The sequence below is a fragment of the Opisthorchis viverrini genome, assembly GCF_000715545.1.
Source record: "Opisthorchis viverrini unplaced genomic scaffold opera_v5_111, whole genome shotgun sequence".
NCBI classification, from domain to species: Eukaryota; Metazoa; Platyhelminthes; class Trematoda; order Opisthorchiida; family Opisthorchiidae; genus Opisthorchis; species Opisthorchis viverrini.
In genome coordinates, this window is record NW_008751765.1 from 843,593 (window position 1) to 856,118 (window position 12,526).

The following is a 12,526-nucleotide window of genomic DNA, read 5'->3' on the forward strand; positions in this document are numbered from 1 at the left end:
TATACTATGCTACACTAATTTACTATATACTATACTATGCTACACTATTCTAATGTACTATATACTATACTATATACCACACTATATATAAAGATGATATCATGATATACTAAAGACCCCAAAACGCTTCAGTTAGGCACTGTACAAACTCAAGCAAAGAAGACCTACCCACGAACACAGACATTGTTTCCACGTGGAGACGACGATGTGGGAGGCGTCGAGGCATCCGTTGCGCGACTTGCACTCGATACCGAATAAGTGCTTGTTTCGTCGACAGATAACTGAACAGCCGAGACATGAACAACCGACGACCCTGTAGTACTCGATACTTCAGACTGCTGGTGCGTCGCAGTATGGACAGTCTGAGTTGAACGCGCTTTCGTCGGGCAGGCAGATGGAATACAACCCAACAGGCGAACCAGACAAGTTAGGAGCGCAATGGTAGCCAGAGTGATCTGTTGTGATTGTTCTATAAACTGATTCGGTCCATTCTTACCCGGACTACCGATGCGTAAGAGCCAATTGGCTTGGCGGGGGCTGGACAACCGGGCTGCCAGCAGGTCAACCAGACCGCTGCTTACAATATAGCCGAGAAGATCCTGCGGAGAGGAATGGTTGAGTGCATGAAATCCTAGGATCAATGGGAATAGTCATTGAGAAAAGACCCTTTGGAAAGTATTTTGACTAGAGACACAACTGCGGCAACGTGGAATAACAGTCACCTCCAAGCCTGTAAACACGTTGAGAACTCTCAGGAGGGAATCGAACGGAAGACTGAATTCAAGGGAGAAGACGAACACGGTCTACCATCTTCAATATCAGGACTGCGATGAACACTAAGTTGGCGAGACTGGGAGAAAGCTTGCCACCAGAATACACGAACACAAGCTTGCCAGCAGAAGACATGACCCAGTGTTACTCGTTTCAATCCACAAAGACAGGGAAGAATACCAGTTCAACTAGGGTCAAGTTCAAATACTTGCTCATGCAAGAACAAAACAGAGCCGGAATTTCCTGAGGCGTGGTACTCTACACAAAAATCGATCAACAAACAGATCGATATCAGCCGTGAGGAATTAAAGAATTACACAGTTACGGGATTCTGAACGATACGGGAAATCAAACAACCTAACGGCAGGCAACAGACCAACTGAGTTAAAGGTTACCAAAATTAGGAGGCTATTCAATCAGCCAGTCATGTGGGATGAAATCAGACCAATCAAAATGGAGACAGAAAACTGCCGATTTGGTGGTGTCAAACGAACCAACTAAATACGAAGGAACGAGATCATAACACAAATGAGATTCTAGGCTGGCCAACCAAATTACGCGAAAACCACCACGGGACCAACTGAACTCGTGTGCCGTATAAGCAAACGGGGAGAATGTACCCACTCAGCCCCGCACTGACGATGTCACCTCGATTGGTGATTGAAACTGCTCGATTAATAGATTAACGTTTTTGAAAAGAACAAGCTCACCCATTCATTATTGGATGGATACTGAGTTCTCTGGGTATGAAAATGCATCAACGAGTCATCGATTTCGAAAACACAAGACCAAAATCATTCCATATGATTCCTTTTCCACCGATTCCCTGCATTGCCTATTGAAAGAAATTAATTTTTAGACGCATTTAACAGGGAATATCATCAACCTCACTCTCGGGCGTTCTAGTATGTCCTGGCAGTTGAGCTAGGCTAGAGTGAGCAGCCGACGAAGTGTGGTAAGTACTTGGTCGTGGATCAGTTGGCAGCCGATCTGTCCACTGAGCCTGTCAATCAGTGTGTAAACATTGCGCCACTATTCCAGGAGAAATCGCCAGTGCGTGGTCGGGTGGTTATTTACTATCATTCTACCCGCATTTACATAGTACATAAGGATTGTTTAAGAACTCTAAGGTGATTGGTTGTAAGAAGTTTGGTTTGCACGTAATTTGACTGGTCACTTGAAGACTTCTTGAGTTGCAGGCCAGTACACTTGCATTTGATTGGTTCGTTGGCAATGTTCATTTCAGTAGTTCTGTTCGTCTGATCCGATTGGTTCATTTGCTGAATGATCAGCAAGGAGAAATTTGCTATACTCAACGAACTACTGAATATTACCATCTGGAAAACGAGCACACGAAATAGCTTGCGAACAAAAGAAACGAAGCATCGCGGTGCTTCAGGACCTGCAAAGGATCACAAAAGAATACTGGAAAGCGAAGTCGCAGGGCTCGAGTACGTATAATTTAAGTGAATGGAGAAAAGATAGCACTACCACCAATCGTATCGCGCCATGTAACACCGACATACAGCCTTTTAAGAGAACCATGCAAAAACAGGAAACATTTTATCGGTGAATTCCAATATTTGATCAAGAAACCGTGGAATACATGGATCGATAAAAGACGAAATTAGGACATCACTATGTGTGTGAGCTCGTTCTCCCCATCTGTAAGCGTCAAATCCAAGAAGGCAACTTTTGCTGAAGTATTGGGTAACCAGAGATCCAAACGGATCCCTGGAATAAAGGTGAAACCTGTGGGCTGTCTAGCTTTTGTCCGACCTAAATCAAGGAGGAATACCAATGGGACCATCAATTTTAAGGTTTACCTCGAAGGGCACAATGCAGGAGCTGGACTGGGTTGTCTTTCAAGATGTAAACCAGAAAATACGAATCTATAACGTGGACAACACCTTCGTAATCGTCTACAAGTGACTGCAAGAATGTCACGACAGTAGGATACAGGTCTATCAACACATTTCGGAAAGCACTGCCGCAGCTGCAGAAATTGGCAACCACGAAGAAGGTCAACCTTATGTCAGCGATTCAATGCAAGGATTGTGACAGGCACTGGGTGTGGAACACACAGGGGGAGGCTATCAACCAGGCTACACGAACGCCGTCAAGAGACACGATCAACTTTCGTTTGTCCTCGAGCATGAAAATCAAGGAGGACATGAAGTCAAATCCATTTATCAGGCCTAGAAGGAACGAAGAAGAAACGTGAATTCCCAAACACACTGAGATCGACACACTGTATAAAACTCTGCTGACAAACCACTGGAACAATAAATCGGAAAAAAGCCAGAAAGTACTAGAAGGACGCATAGTTGAATAAGTAAAGTCAAAGCCAGTAGGATGTGTAAAAAAGCAGCACATCGACCGATAAATCAAAGGGCTAAAGAGTAAAACAAACAAAGAGGAGTGACATACAGACTGGATAGAATTCAAGAAATTAGAGCAGAGTGTGACATCAATTGCGGGCAGACCAATCACAAAGAAAAACCATTAAACTTGGAGGCTAGTTAACTGACAAACTAAATGGTGGGAAGCCGAGCTCAGACGAAAGAAACAAGGAACGCAATGAACCAATCGGAACGAAGGAACAGAGCTGGAGTAATAGGTAGCGTAGCTGAACAACCAAATTGCACGCAAGCTATAATTCTAACAACCAATCCTGTTAGAGGTACCAAATACTGTTTATGAACTATGTAAATTCAAGTAGACCTGTGGGAAATAACCTTACAATCGCGCACGGACTGCGGACTCCTCGGATGGTGTCGAAACTTTTGCAAGCTAATCGCCAGGCTCAGCAAACAGGTAAACTATCGAATGATCAAAAGACAGCTAGCGCGTTTGAACTACCAATAGTTCAAACAGTTCACAGACAACTCCATGGAACTCGATCTTTTTAGTTGTTCCAGGGATTCGCTCGGTTTGTGTAGTTTTAAGTGGTACAACTAAACCTGTTCGCACTTTTGTGATCAGTCCCCTTACTGCTCTCGCCCACCTACCACATAAGATTTGGTCCTGAAAGTGATGGCATTGGGTGGAAATACTTTGCTTTCTAAACATTTCGGTACGACTCTTTCGCCAAACCGCTTCAGAATACGGGTGCTCATGGTACAGGAAGCCTATCAACTTTGGTCGATTGCATTCGGTTTTTCTATTACGATTGAACCTAGAAGCAACCTCATCCCCCCAGAGTCATTGTGGTAGTCCAAACCCAACCGCTACGTCAAACCGAAGCTATCGGATGGGAAAAATAGTAGCAGAATAAATAGGGACGAAGAAACAAACTATAAACCGTCGACCGTATAAACACGTACCTGTATCCTCTGGATGTCCACGCTGGATGTTGCCGCAATGGGAGGATTTGAGTACCAATCCTCCACGACCTGATTGATGATACAGGTGAAAGAATGCATGACAGCCAGTGTGCATGGATTGACAGCAACCGTGTAGCTCGAATCACCGTCCAGCGGATCGTCTTTCGTAACCATCGTGCCAAGTTGCCGCGAGGAAGTCACAGGTGGCTGAGCAACCATAGGTCGAGAAAGAGCAGTTCAAAGTAAGAACGGTTTTACCTTGCCAAAGTGGCCAGAGGAATACAAACATGGCAAATGAGTCTGGTTCAGAGGGAACACCAGCATCCGAGGTTTTACCTTGGCAAAGTGGCCAGAGGAATACAAACATGGCAAATGAGTCTGGTTCAGAGGGAACACCAGCATCCGAGGGACAATTTTTCGTAACACGAATATTGCCTACACAAATGGAGCAGAGACCTCTCTCGTTTGCCTGGAGGATGATCTACTCCTCGAAACCAAACGTGGCAATGAAAATGCTCCATTATTACAAGCTATCACTTGAACACAGCAAATGGTTCATCAATGACTTGTTTCTCAAGCATAGCTGCCATGTAAGCTGAAGGAAACAAGGGGCTAAGCGTTGAAACTTTTCCCCTATCCGTAGAACGTGATTCACCATTTTATTGTTCTCGTTTTGATTTGAAAGTAAACAGCTCTTTGACTTTGTCATCACATAGCCAGTTTAAATCGACTACGTTGATTTCGCCAATTTGTGGCCACCTTCTTTCTTGAATTGATGTGAAATAAAAAAAGCACTCAGCTGTAGCACCCTTTCGGAGCCTAGCTACCATGCCACAGGAAGGAAGCATGAAGGCTGGGATATTGCCCATGCCTAGACAGGGAAAGTCGAGATGAAGAGGTCGGGTTCGAACCGAGAACCTCCTAGTCAGTAAATTCGCGCTCGAACCACTGAACCATCTCGCCCCCATTGTTCAACTGTAGCACCCTTTTGTCGGCTATCTGTCATGCCACCCGAAGGAAGCACAGGGGCTGGGATACTGCCATGTCGCCCAAGCTTAGACAGGGAAAGTCGAGAAGCAGAGTTCGGGTTCGAACCACGAACTTTCCGGTTGATAGGTTCGCGTCCTAACTGCTGAGCTACCGGGACACTCATTATAATCCGCGCGTTTCAGGATTCGTGACATCCAGTTTTAATTATGCCACTTTCATTAGCTTATGTAGAACCCCTCTCCGTAACTCACAACACACACTTTCGAATGCTCTGTTCAGTTTTCCGATGATATCGAAAAACCTCTTTCAGCTGCGCACGAGCTTTGTCCTGGTATTCATATTTTTTTAATAAGTCTATTACTGTGTAATGAACAGACCTACAGCCAGATGACCAAGACAATGGCATTGATTAGGGCAGACAAATTTGGATGTTGTATCATGTTGCGAAACACAGGTAGATGATCGTTACCACTGTAAGATACCAGATGACTTCCGGAAACTCTTCAGTAAAACAAAAGAGGAGGAAGTACCCAACCAGTAGCGCATAGATAATATCCGGTTGTCGGGTGGAATTCCACACCAATACGGCTTTACCACCCGCAGTTAGGTGCTGCTGTTGCCCGAGAAGCCTATCCCGCGCCGGAAGATTGGGCTGCTTGCCGGTCCAGCATCCAGGCGAGCTCTGATTGGCCGAAAGTATGGACCAACAGCCAACCATGACCTAGTATTCGTCGGTTGCCAGTAGCGCATCCAGAAGGCGTCAGAGTTTCCAGAATGTAGTCGCGGCGCTGTACAAATGTTCTTGACCTGGTTTTTGGCCTTAATGTACGTTGTGCACCTTTGGTGGTTTTTTGTCGGGAACGCTAGCTTGGGAGGTTCAAACAGAGAACTAAGCTGAGGAAATGCCGTTATTAAACTATTCCACTGAGGATCAAATAGTTGTAGTGTAAGTGTCAAGCTCCATGAACACACTACTCATTAGGTTATCAGCAAAATTATGAGAACTGTGTTTAAATTCGCTGTTCAAGGTGAAAAAATGGGAGTGACCGATTATTGACTGTCTCGACCGAAATTTTCCGCCTGATATGGTCACATGCAATGTATTCCAAACCTCCTCTACTGTGATTGAAACTGGTGTGAATTCGCTCCTCTTTTTCCTCATTCTATACCAACGGTCAAGCCACCAAGATCAGCGAATGAACACCGATTTCATTCGCGAGCACGTTTATAGGATACTACCTAATTACTTAACTCCGCTGTGTGCACTCTAATCAGCCAAAGGACGTTCACATGGCCGTTGGCTTGTTCGCTGAGCTGGGCAATTCGATTCCAAACGTTTCATCACCAATCGAGGTGACATTATGAGTGCCTTATTGAGGAGCGTAGTGGTGCGTAGCGGTGGGCTAGTGGCTGTGCGTTGAGTAGTGTTACGCGTGTGTTAATATACGTGTTGCTAGCACGATAAGTTGTTCGGTCGGGTTGCTCCGTGGTCCTGTGTCCCCATTCGCCGATGTCCACGTGACCTTTGAGCTTGACATCCTTGCCGTCGTAACCTGGTCGATGTTGGAGTCCCGGCTTGTGAGCTTTATTGATTTGACTCCAAGGGGTTCCTTGTTTCTTTGTTTCTGAATCCAGTATTCGGTCCTCCTTGAGTGTTCCGGTTGAGATGCTGGTCTTTTGCATGTAGAGGTGCGTAAATGGGATCCAGTTCGATGCACCGCATGATCGAATCTGCCGTGGAGTACCATGCTTCCAGAAATCCTCTTCCGTGTCGCGTGTCTGCGTATTCCAAAATTTCTGCTTTTTCCAGATTGAATTTGTGGCCTTCTTGGTCCTCGTGTATGGATATTAGGGACAGGGGGTCATGTCTCCTGACGGCCGCATTGTGTTCCTTTGTTCGTGTGCATAGTTTCCTCCCAGTTTTTCCGACGTAGAATTTGTTGCAGTTGAGTTGGTATATCACATTGTTCTTCTTGGTTTTGTCTCGGTTGTCTTGCGGTCTAGAGATCAATTTCCTTAGGGTGGCATTCGGTTAGTGGGTCACGAAGATCCCTTTTTGAGCCAATAATCTGGTTGCGAGTTCCGATATATTCTTGATGTTGAGATGTCTTCTTCTCTAAGCTCCAAATGCACTTGCTGAACCCGCTCGACACTCAAATGACAATCGGGAAGTTCGTAAAAAGTCTGTGTAACGTCATCAGGGAATCCCGCTTGCTTGCTCCAGACTCCTGGTTTCCTTGGGTCCCTATCCAGCGACACTTGCTAGATAAAATAGTTCAGCAGAAATTCCGTCGAATGAAATCTGATTGCACTGTGAAACGGGGTCCCTGTAAAAGTAAACTAGGTCTTCATCCAACACTGATAACAAAGAGAAAAAACGCTCCGGCAGCCAACTGCTAGATTTCTTCTTCTTTGAACGCATTACGTGGGCGTGATCCCCAAGTTCCCATTAACCGCATTCAGTCTCGTACTACCTGGGAGCATAGCAGAATATTTTGAAAGTTTCCTGACCGCCAATTAAAAAACAAACCGTAACTAACAAATGAGCGTATTCAATCGAAGACCGGACACAAAGAGAAGTGTTTCAGATGCTGTTAGTCGAGAAACTGTTCGAAGTTTGTAGATTGGACACCGATAAACTTCAAGATGAAATTGGGGAAGGTGTACAAACCTACCGAAAATCTGGCCACCAAGCAGTCAACTAGCACGGCAACGTCGTTTCCGCAGACCATTCGGCGACACGCTTCCGAACAGGACTGACAGACCGCACGTAGAACTTCGGCTGCCAGTTGATAGGTCCTGCGGGAAACAAACAGAAATTGTGCGTTGCGAGATGGATCCATTAAAAAAATGGCGTTCGAGGTTCGGAGGAACGAGGAACTGTCGGAAGCTGTTCAGCGGTTGGGGGAGAGAGTCTCGGTGATGCCACGGCCTGTTGTAAGCGTGACATTCATGGTTGTACCAGGGCTAGGAGACTGCCATGGCGCCCACACCAAGAGATATGGACGATAAGGGTCCTCGACCAGAGAAAGCCCTTGGGTGAAGAGTCTAATCACAATGTAGTGATGGTTATCGTAAAATCATGAGAACAGCCTGCAATTTTAGGAAGCAAGTCGCCACATATGTTAGACCACCCAATCTGGAGAACCAGGAGACCGAGTTAGTAAGAACTTCATCGATTGACCAACATGTGAGTGTCACGGGTACACTCCCAGGTATAGCTCAAAGCGATATGAAGTTGCACAAACCATTACAGCGTGGAGAGGCATCGGCCAATCAATGCTCCACAAGAAATAACTTTACTCGGAGATGGAATTGCACAAAGCTTACATGCAGGGATATCACCAAGTCACGAAGAGGGTCCAGCTGGAGGCAATCACCAACCCCTCCGTTTGATTGGTGGATAACACGGTGCGACGGTTTTCACCCAATAATAATAATAATAATAATAATAATAATAATAATAATAATAATAATAATAATAATAATAATAATAATAATAATAATAATAATAATAATAATAATAATAATAATAATAATAATAATAATAATAATAATTCAGCTGTAGCACCCTTTCGGCGCATAGCTGCCATTCCACACGAAGGATACACGAGGGTTGGGATACTGCCAGGTCGCCCAACCCTAGACAGGGGAATTCGAGTGGCAGAGGTCGGATTCGAACTGCTACAGAATGAAGATCACGTCAATATCTGGTCTAGTTTTGTCAGGAATACAGTTGGACTCAGAAATGAGTTGCCCTGATAGTGATCCCTTGTTGTCCCATCGAGACTGGGATAACGATAGGTTGCTGAAGTCTTTCCACACCCGTTTCAGTCCAAGAATATCACAAATGAGGGAATCAGCCGGGTTTCAGGTGAAACTGAACTGGTATGCACAGGAATGCTATCAGGATGGTCAGATTCTTGAAAGAAACTCCAGGACGCTCGGAACCTACTGAGACCCTAAAACTAAACGGAAATCTCAGTAGAAAAGCCGGCAAGCATCCAGGCCAGTCAACCATTTCATCAGTTCAGCAAAAGCCGATGAGTTTAAGATACTCGCACGCCCTCGCTTGTTTGGAATAAAGCTGTTGTGGTCCATTGTCGGTGGGTTTCTTTCTGGCACCAGGCACTGGAGTGGGGACAGCAGTTAGATACAACAACTGCATTTATCGAATTTCGTGAAATTTGGCTTAAAGCAGAACATGAGTTTGATGAAAACTCGAAGACTACACCCAAGTGACGAGCCCCAGGAAGGGCGAAACCGGTCATGGGCTGTCAAAGAGTTTTAAAAACGGTTTCCTTCATGAAGATCTACTGAGATATCTTGAATATCGTACCGACTGAAACACGAGGTGGCCCTTTTGCACACATTCAGTTGAACGACAGGTTCCGCTGCCACTCGGATGCGCCTTCAACGATGGCCGAATCGGTACTTGTCGAGGAACGATACGACTAGACTAGACATCAATTTCAGGTGAAATCGCCACAGCTTCAGACTTGCTCGATTTAAATGGGTGTGACCGTCAGTTGAGAGGACTGGAATCTACGATGACAACATGTATGCGCGTTATTGTCGCACATTCTTGTTTGGTACACATTGGCAGGAAAACCTCTGGGATCGTTAGCATCAGGAGTGTGTATGACGAGGAAGCATGATACCACATGTTCGTTAGTACCACCTAGCAGAGCGAGGAAGATCAACTTCCAGGGACGACATTTCTATTGAAAATAAATTTGGACCAGAAGTAACGCTTTGTAGTACAATCACTGCTCAATGCTCGAATTCACCTAAAATCGTTCAGCTGTAGGACCCTTTCGGTGCCTAAGTGCCGTGCCACACGAAGGAGGCACGGGGGCTGGGATACTGCCAGGTTGCCCAAGCCTAGTCAGGGGTCGGGTTCGAACCACGGACCTTCCGGTCAGTAAATTCGCGCTCTAACCACTCGGTCAAACTCGCCCCCTCGAATTCACCTCACGTCTGCGGTTGTAGACAAGGCTGACAACGGTAGTAGATGATCAAAATCTCTGTGTGGCGTGAGACATTTCAAACATACATTTGGTCGATGGGAGAAAGAAAGAACCTGCGTAGGAACGGATGATTTGAATAGAGCTCCTGACAGATATCTTCATAAAGGAAACTACTCACAAGGTTGCTGAAAACTCTTCGACAGCCTACGACCGGTTTCGCTCTTTCACTTGGAGCTCATCAGGTAGGCGCAGTCCCCGAGTTTCCGTCAACCTTATGAACCCAAATTGGACTGTTTTCGAGAAATACACATTCCTGGATAGGAGATACTTGTATCGAAGTTGGACGACAAGAGAAACAGCTAGAAAATGAGTTCAACCGAGGCTGGAAGTCCGCTTTTTAAAGCTGATAAAGAATGTAACATACCTGTCCGGTACCAACTGAGTCCCCGAAGGTCGTTGGCTGCACATTAGGCTCAACAGGCTGGTCAGTACGGGCAACAGACCCAGATGGGTACAAACAATCTGGTCCACGGATGCAGCAGTCCCGAACCGGACAGAACCATTCACCGGGGTCGATTGTGGCAACAACTGCGGGCAAAGAAAGAGAGTGGTCCAGAAATACCCAGTCTCGTTATTTCGGGCGTATCTCCTGCGAACAAATGATTACTGATGAACCGAAGCGTATGGAAAATGGGGGTGAGCACCTTTCATGACGTTAGGTAATTGATCCTCAAATTTTTTCCGCTCCGCCCTCCCGAAAAAGTCAGGATACGGCAAAACTGAGAAGGTTAACACAAAAGAGCCACAAGGACAGTTTTAAAGCAAGATTATATACGAGACTTCTTGAGGCGCGCATGCAACCATACTCTGTTGAGAGTTCAACCACTCTGCCGTTATCTTTCAATCAGGATTCATCATGTAAGTGAAGCCGATCTATGCCTAAAAGCCGAGAACCCACTTTATCCTCATTGAGAATCATCGATAGTGCAAGTCTCACCTACAACCAGAGAGATTTGAACGTGTGACTTCATGGCGAATGGTTGAAGACCGAACCGTTCGGCCACATTCACATTTGGAGGGGATACAGTATCACTCATCCTTCACTCACAGTCACTTGGTAGAGTGACGATGGAGGGCCCACTTGTCTTGTGTATTATTCTCACTTCAGAGCTAATTATGGCTTGTTAGTAGTATGAGGAGATTTTGAAAATTCAACGGAGGATGAGCAGCGCTATACCATTTACGAGTGCACGTTGAACATACTGCTGGGAAGTCTCCATTCCTGGCCGCGCGGTTTAACCTTCAACAACCAAACGGGAGGATATCGGTACGAATCACGTTGGGAATACTTGCTATTCGTTTTGCTATTCCGTACAGAGAGAGATAGTTCAAAGGTTAAGGCGTCAGCTTAAGGACCACAAGGTCCGTGGTTCGAACCCAACCTCAGCATCTCGATTCCTCCTGTCTAGGCTTGGGCAACCTGGCAGTGTCCCAGCCATCGTGCTTCCTTCGGGTGGCATGGCAGTTAGGCGCCGAAAGGGTGCTATGGCTGAACGATCGTAGCTCAGAAGAAACGATAATTTCTTAGACTTTAGTGTTAAAAAGTACAGAGAAAGAGAGAGAAGGTCTGAGAGACGCCGAATACCGTTTGTACCGAACGTCAGTTGGCATAGAGAGGAAATTTTCCTCTGGTAATTCGATATTCGAAGAATTTCTTTAACAAGGCTCCCCTATCACCATACCTTACCTGAGTTGTCCGTCAATCAATGGGAACAACGTAGTTAAGAGGTGTGGGGAACACCTAAGTCTGTTGCACCGGTAGCGAAACTCAACAAAGGATGGATCAGGACCGCTGTTATTCCATATAAACCAGGTACATCTCAGGTCATTCGACGAATTCTAAGCACGACTAACATAAGAGTAGCTTTCCAGAGGAGAAACACTCTGCGCTCTGCACTGGTGCAATTGAAGGATCGCCTCCCGGCAAACAGAACCAGGGACTGTGTCTACAAAATTAAGTGTAACGACTGCACCAAGGTCTGTATAGAACAGACAGCCAGAGAACTACACATCAGAATCGGAGAGCATAGTAGAGAAACAAACAGGCCACCGAGAAAAACAGACGAATATCAAGCGTTGTTGAAAGATTCGGCAATTGCGGAACACGCACTTGACATGGGGCACAAAGTAGATTTAGAAAATGTTGAGGTTTTGAGGCGAGGACTACGGTCCACATCACACAGACTGATAGCCGAGGCGGAAGAAATCGCCAAGCGTCCCAGTGTTAACAGAATAGAAGGCGTGGAACTGGCAAGAGTGTGGAGAACGGTCTTGGGTCACTCGAGCTGACACGTGTTGGTGTGCGGTCATCAAAAGGAAGAGCGATCATCATCTGAATTCCACTTGGCCTCCAACCCACTCAAACTAAATTGTCGGAGCACTCCCGACCCCACAAAGACCAGGGAAAAT

At 45.8% G+C, this 12,526-nt stretch overlaps 1 protein-coding gene across 1 annotated transcript in view; it reads right to left on the reverse strand.

Annotated features, from left to right (window-relative positions):
- T265_13829 (hypothetical protein) overlaps positions 1 to 12,526 on the reverse strand; it is a gene marked incomplete at both ends in the record, with an annotated part of 66,741 nt that overhangs the window by 15,295 nt on the left and 38,920 nt on the right. Inside the window, 3 exons of the mRNA XM_009170745.1 lie at positions 4,098 to 4,304; positions 7,763 to 7,886; positions 10,482 to 10,645. Coding sequence (XP_009169009.1) covers positions 4,098 to 4,304; positions 7,763 to 7,886; positions 10,482 to 10,645 — 495 coding nt within the window. The remainder of the gene's footprint in view (positions 1 to 4,097; positions 4,305 to 7,762; positions 7,887 to 10,481; positions 10,646 to 12,526) is intronic.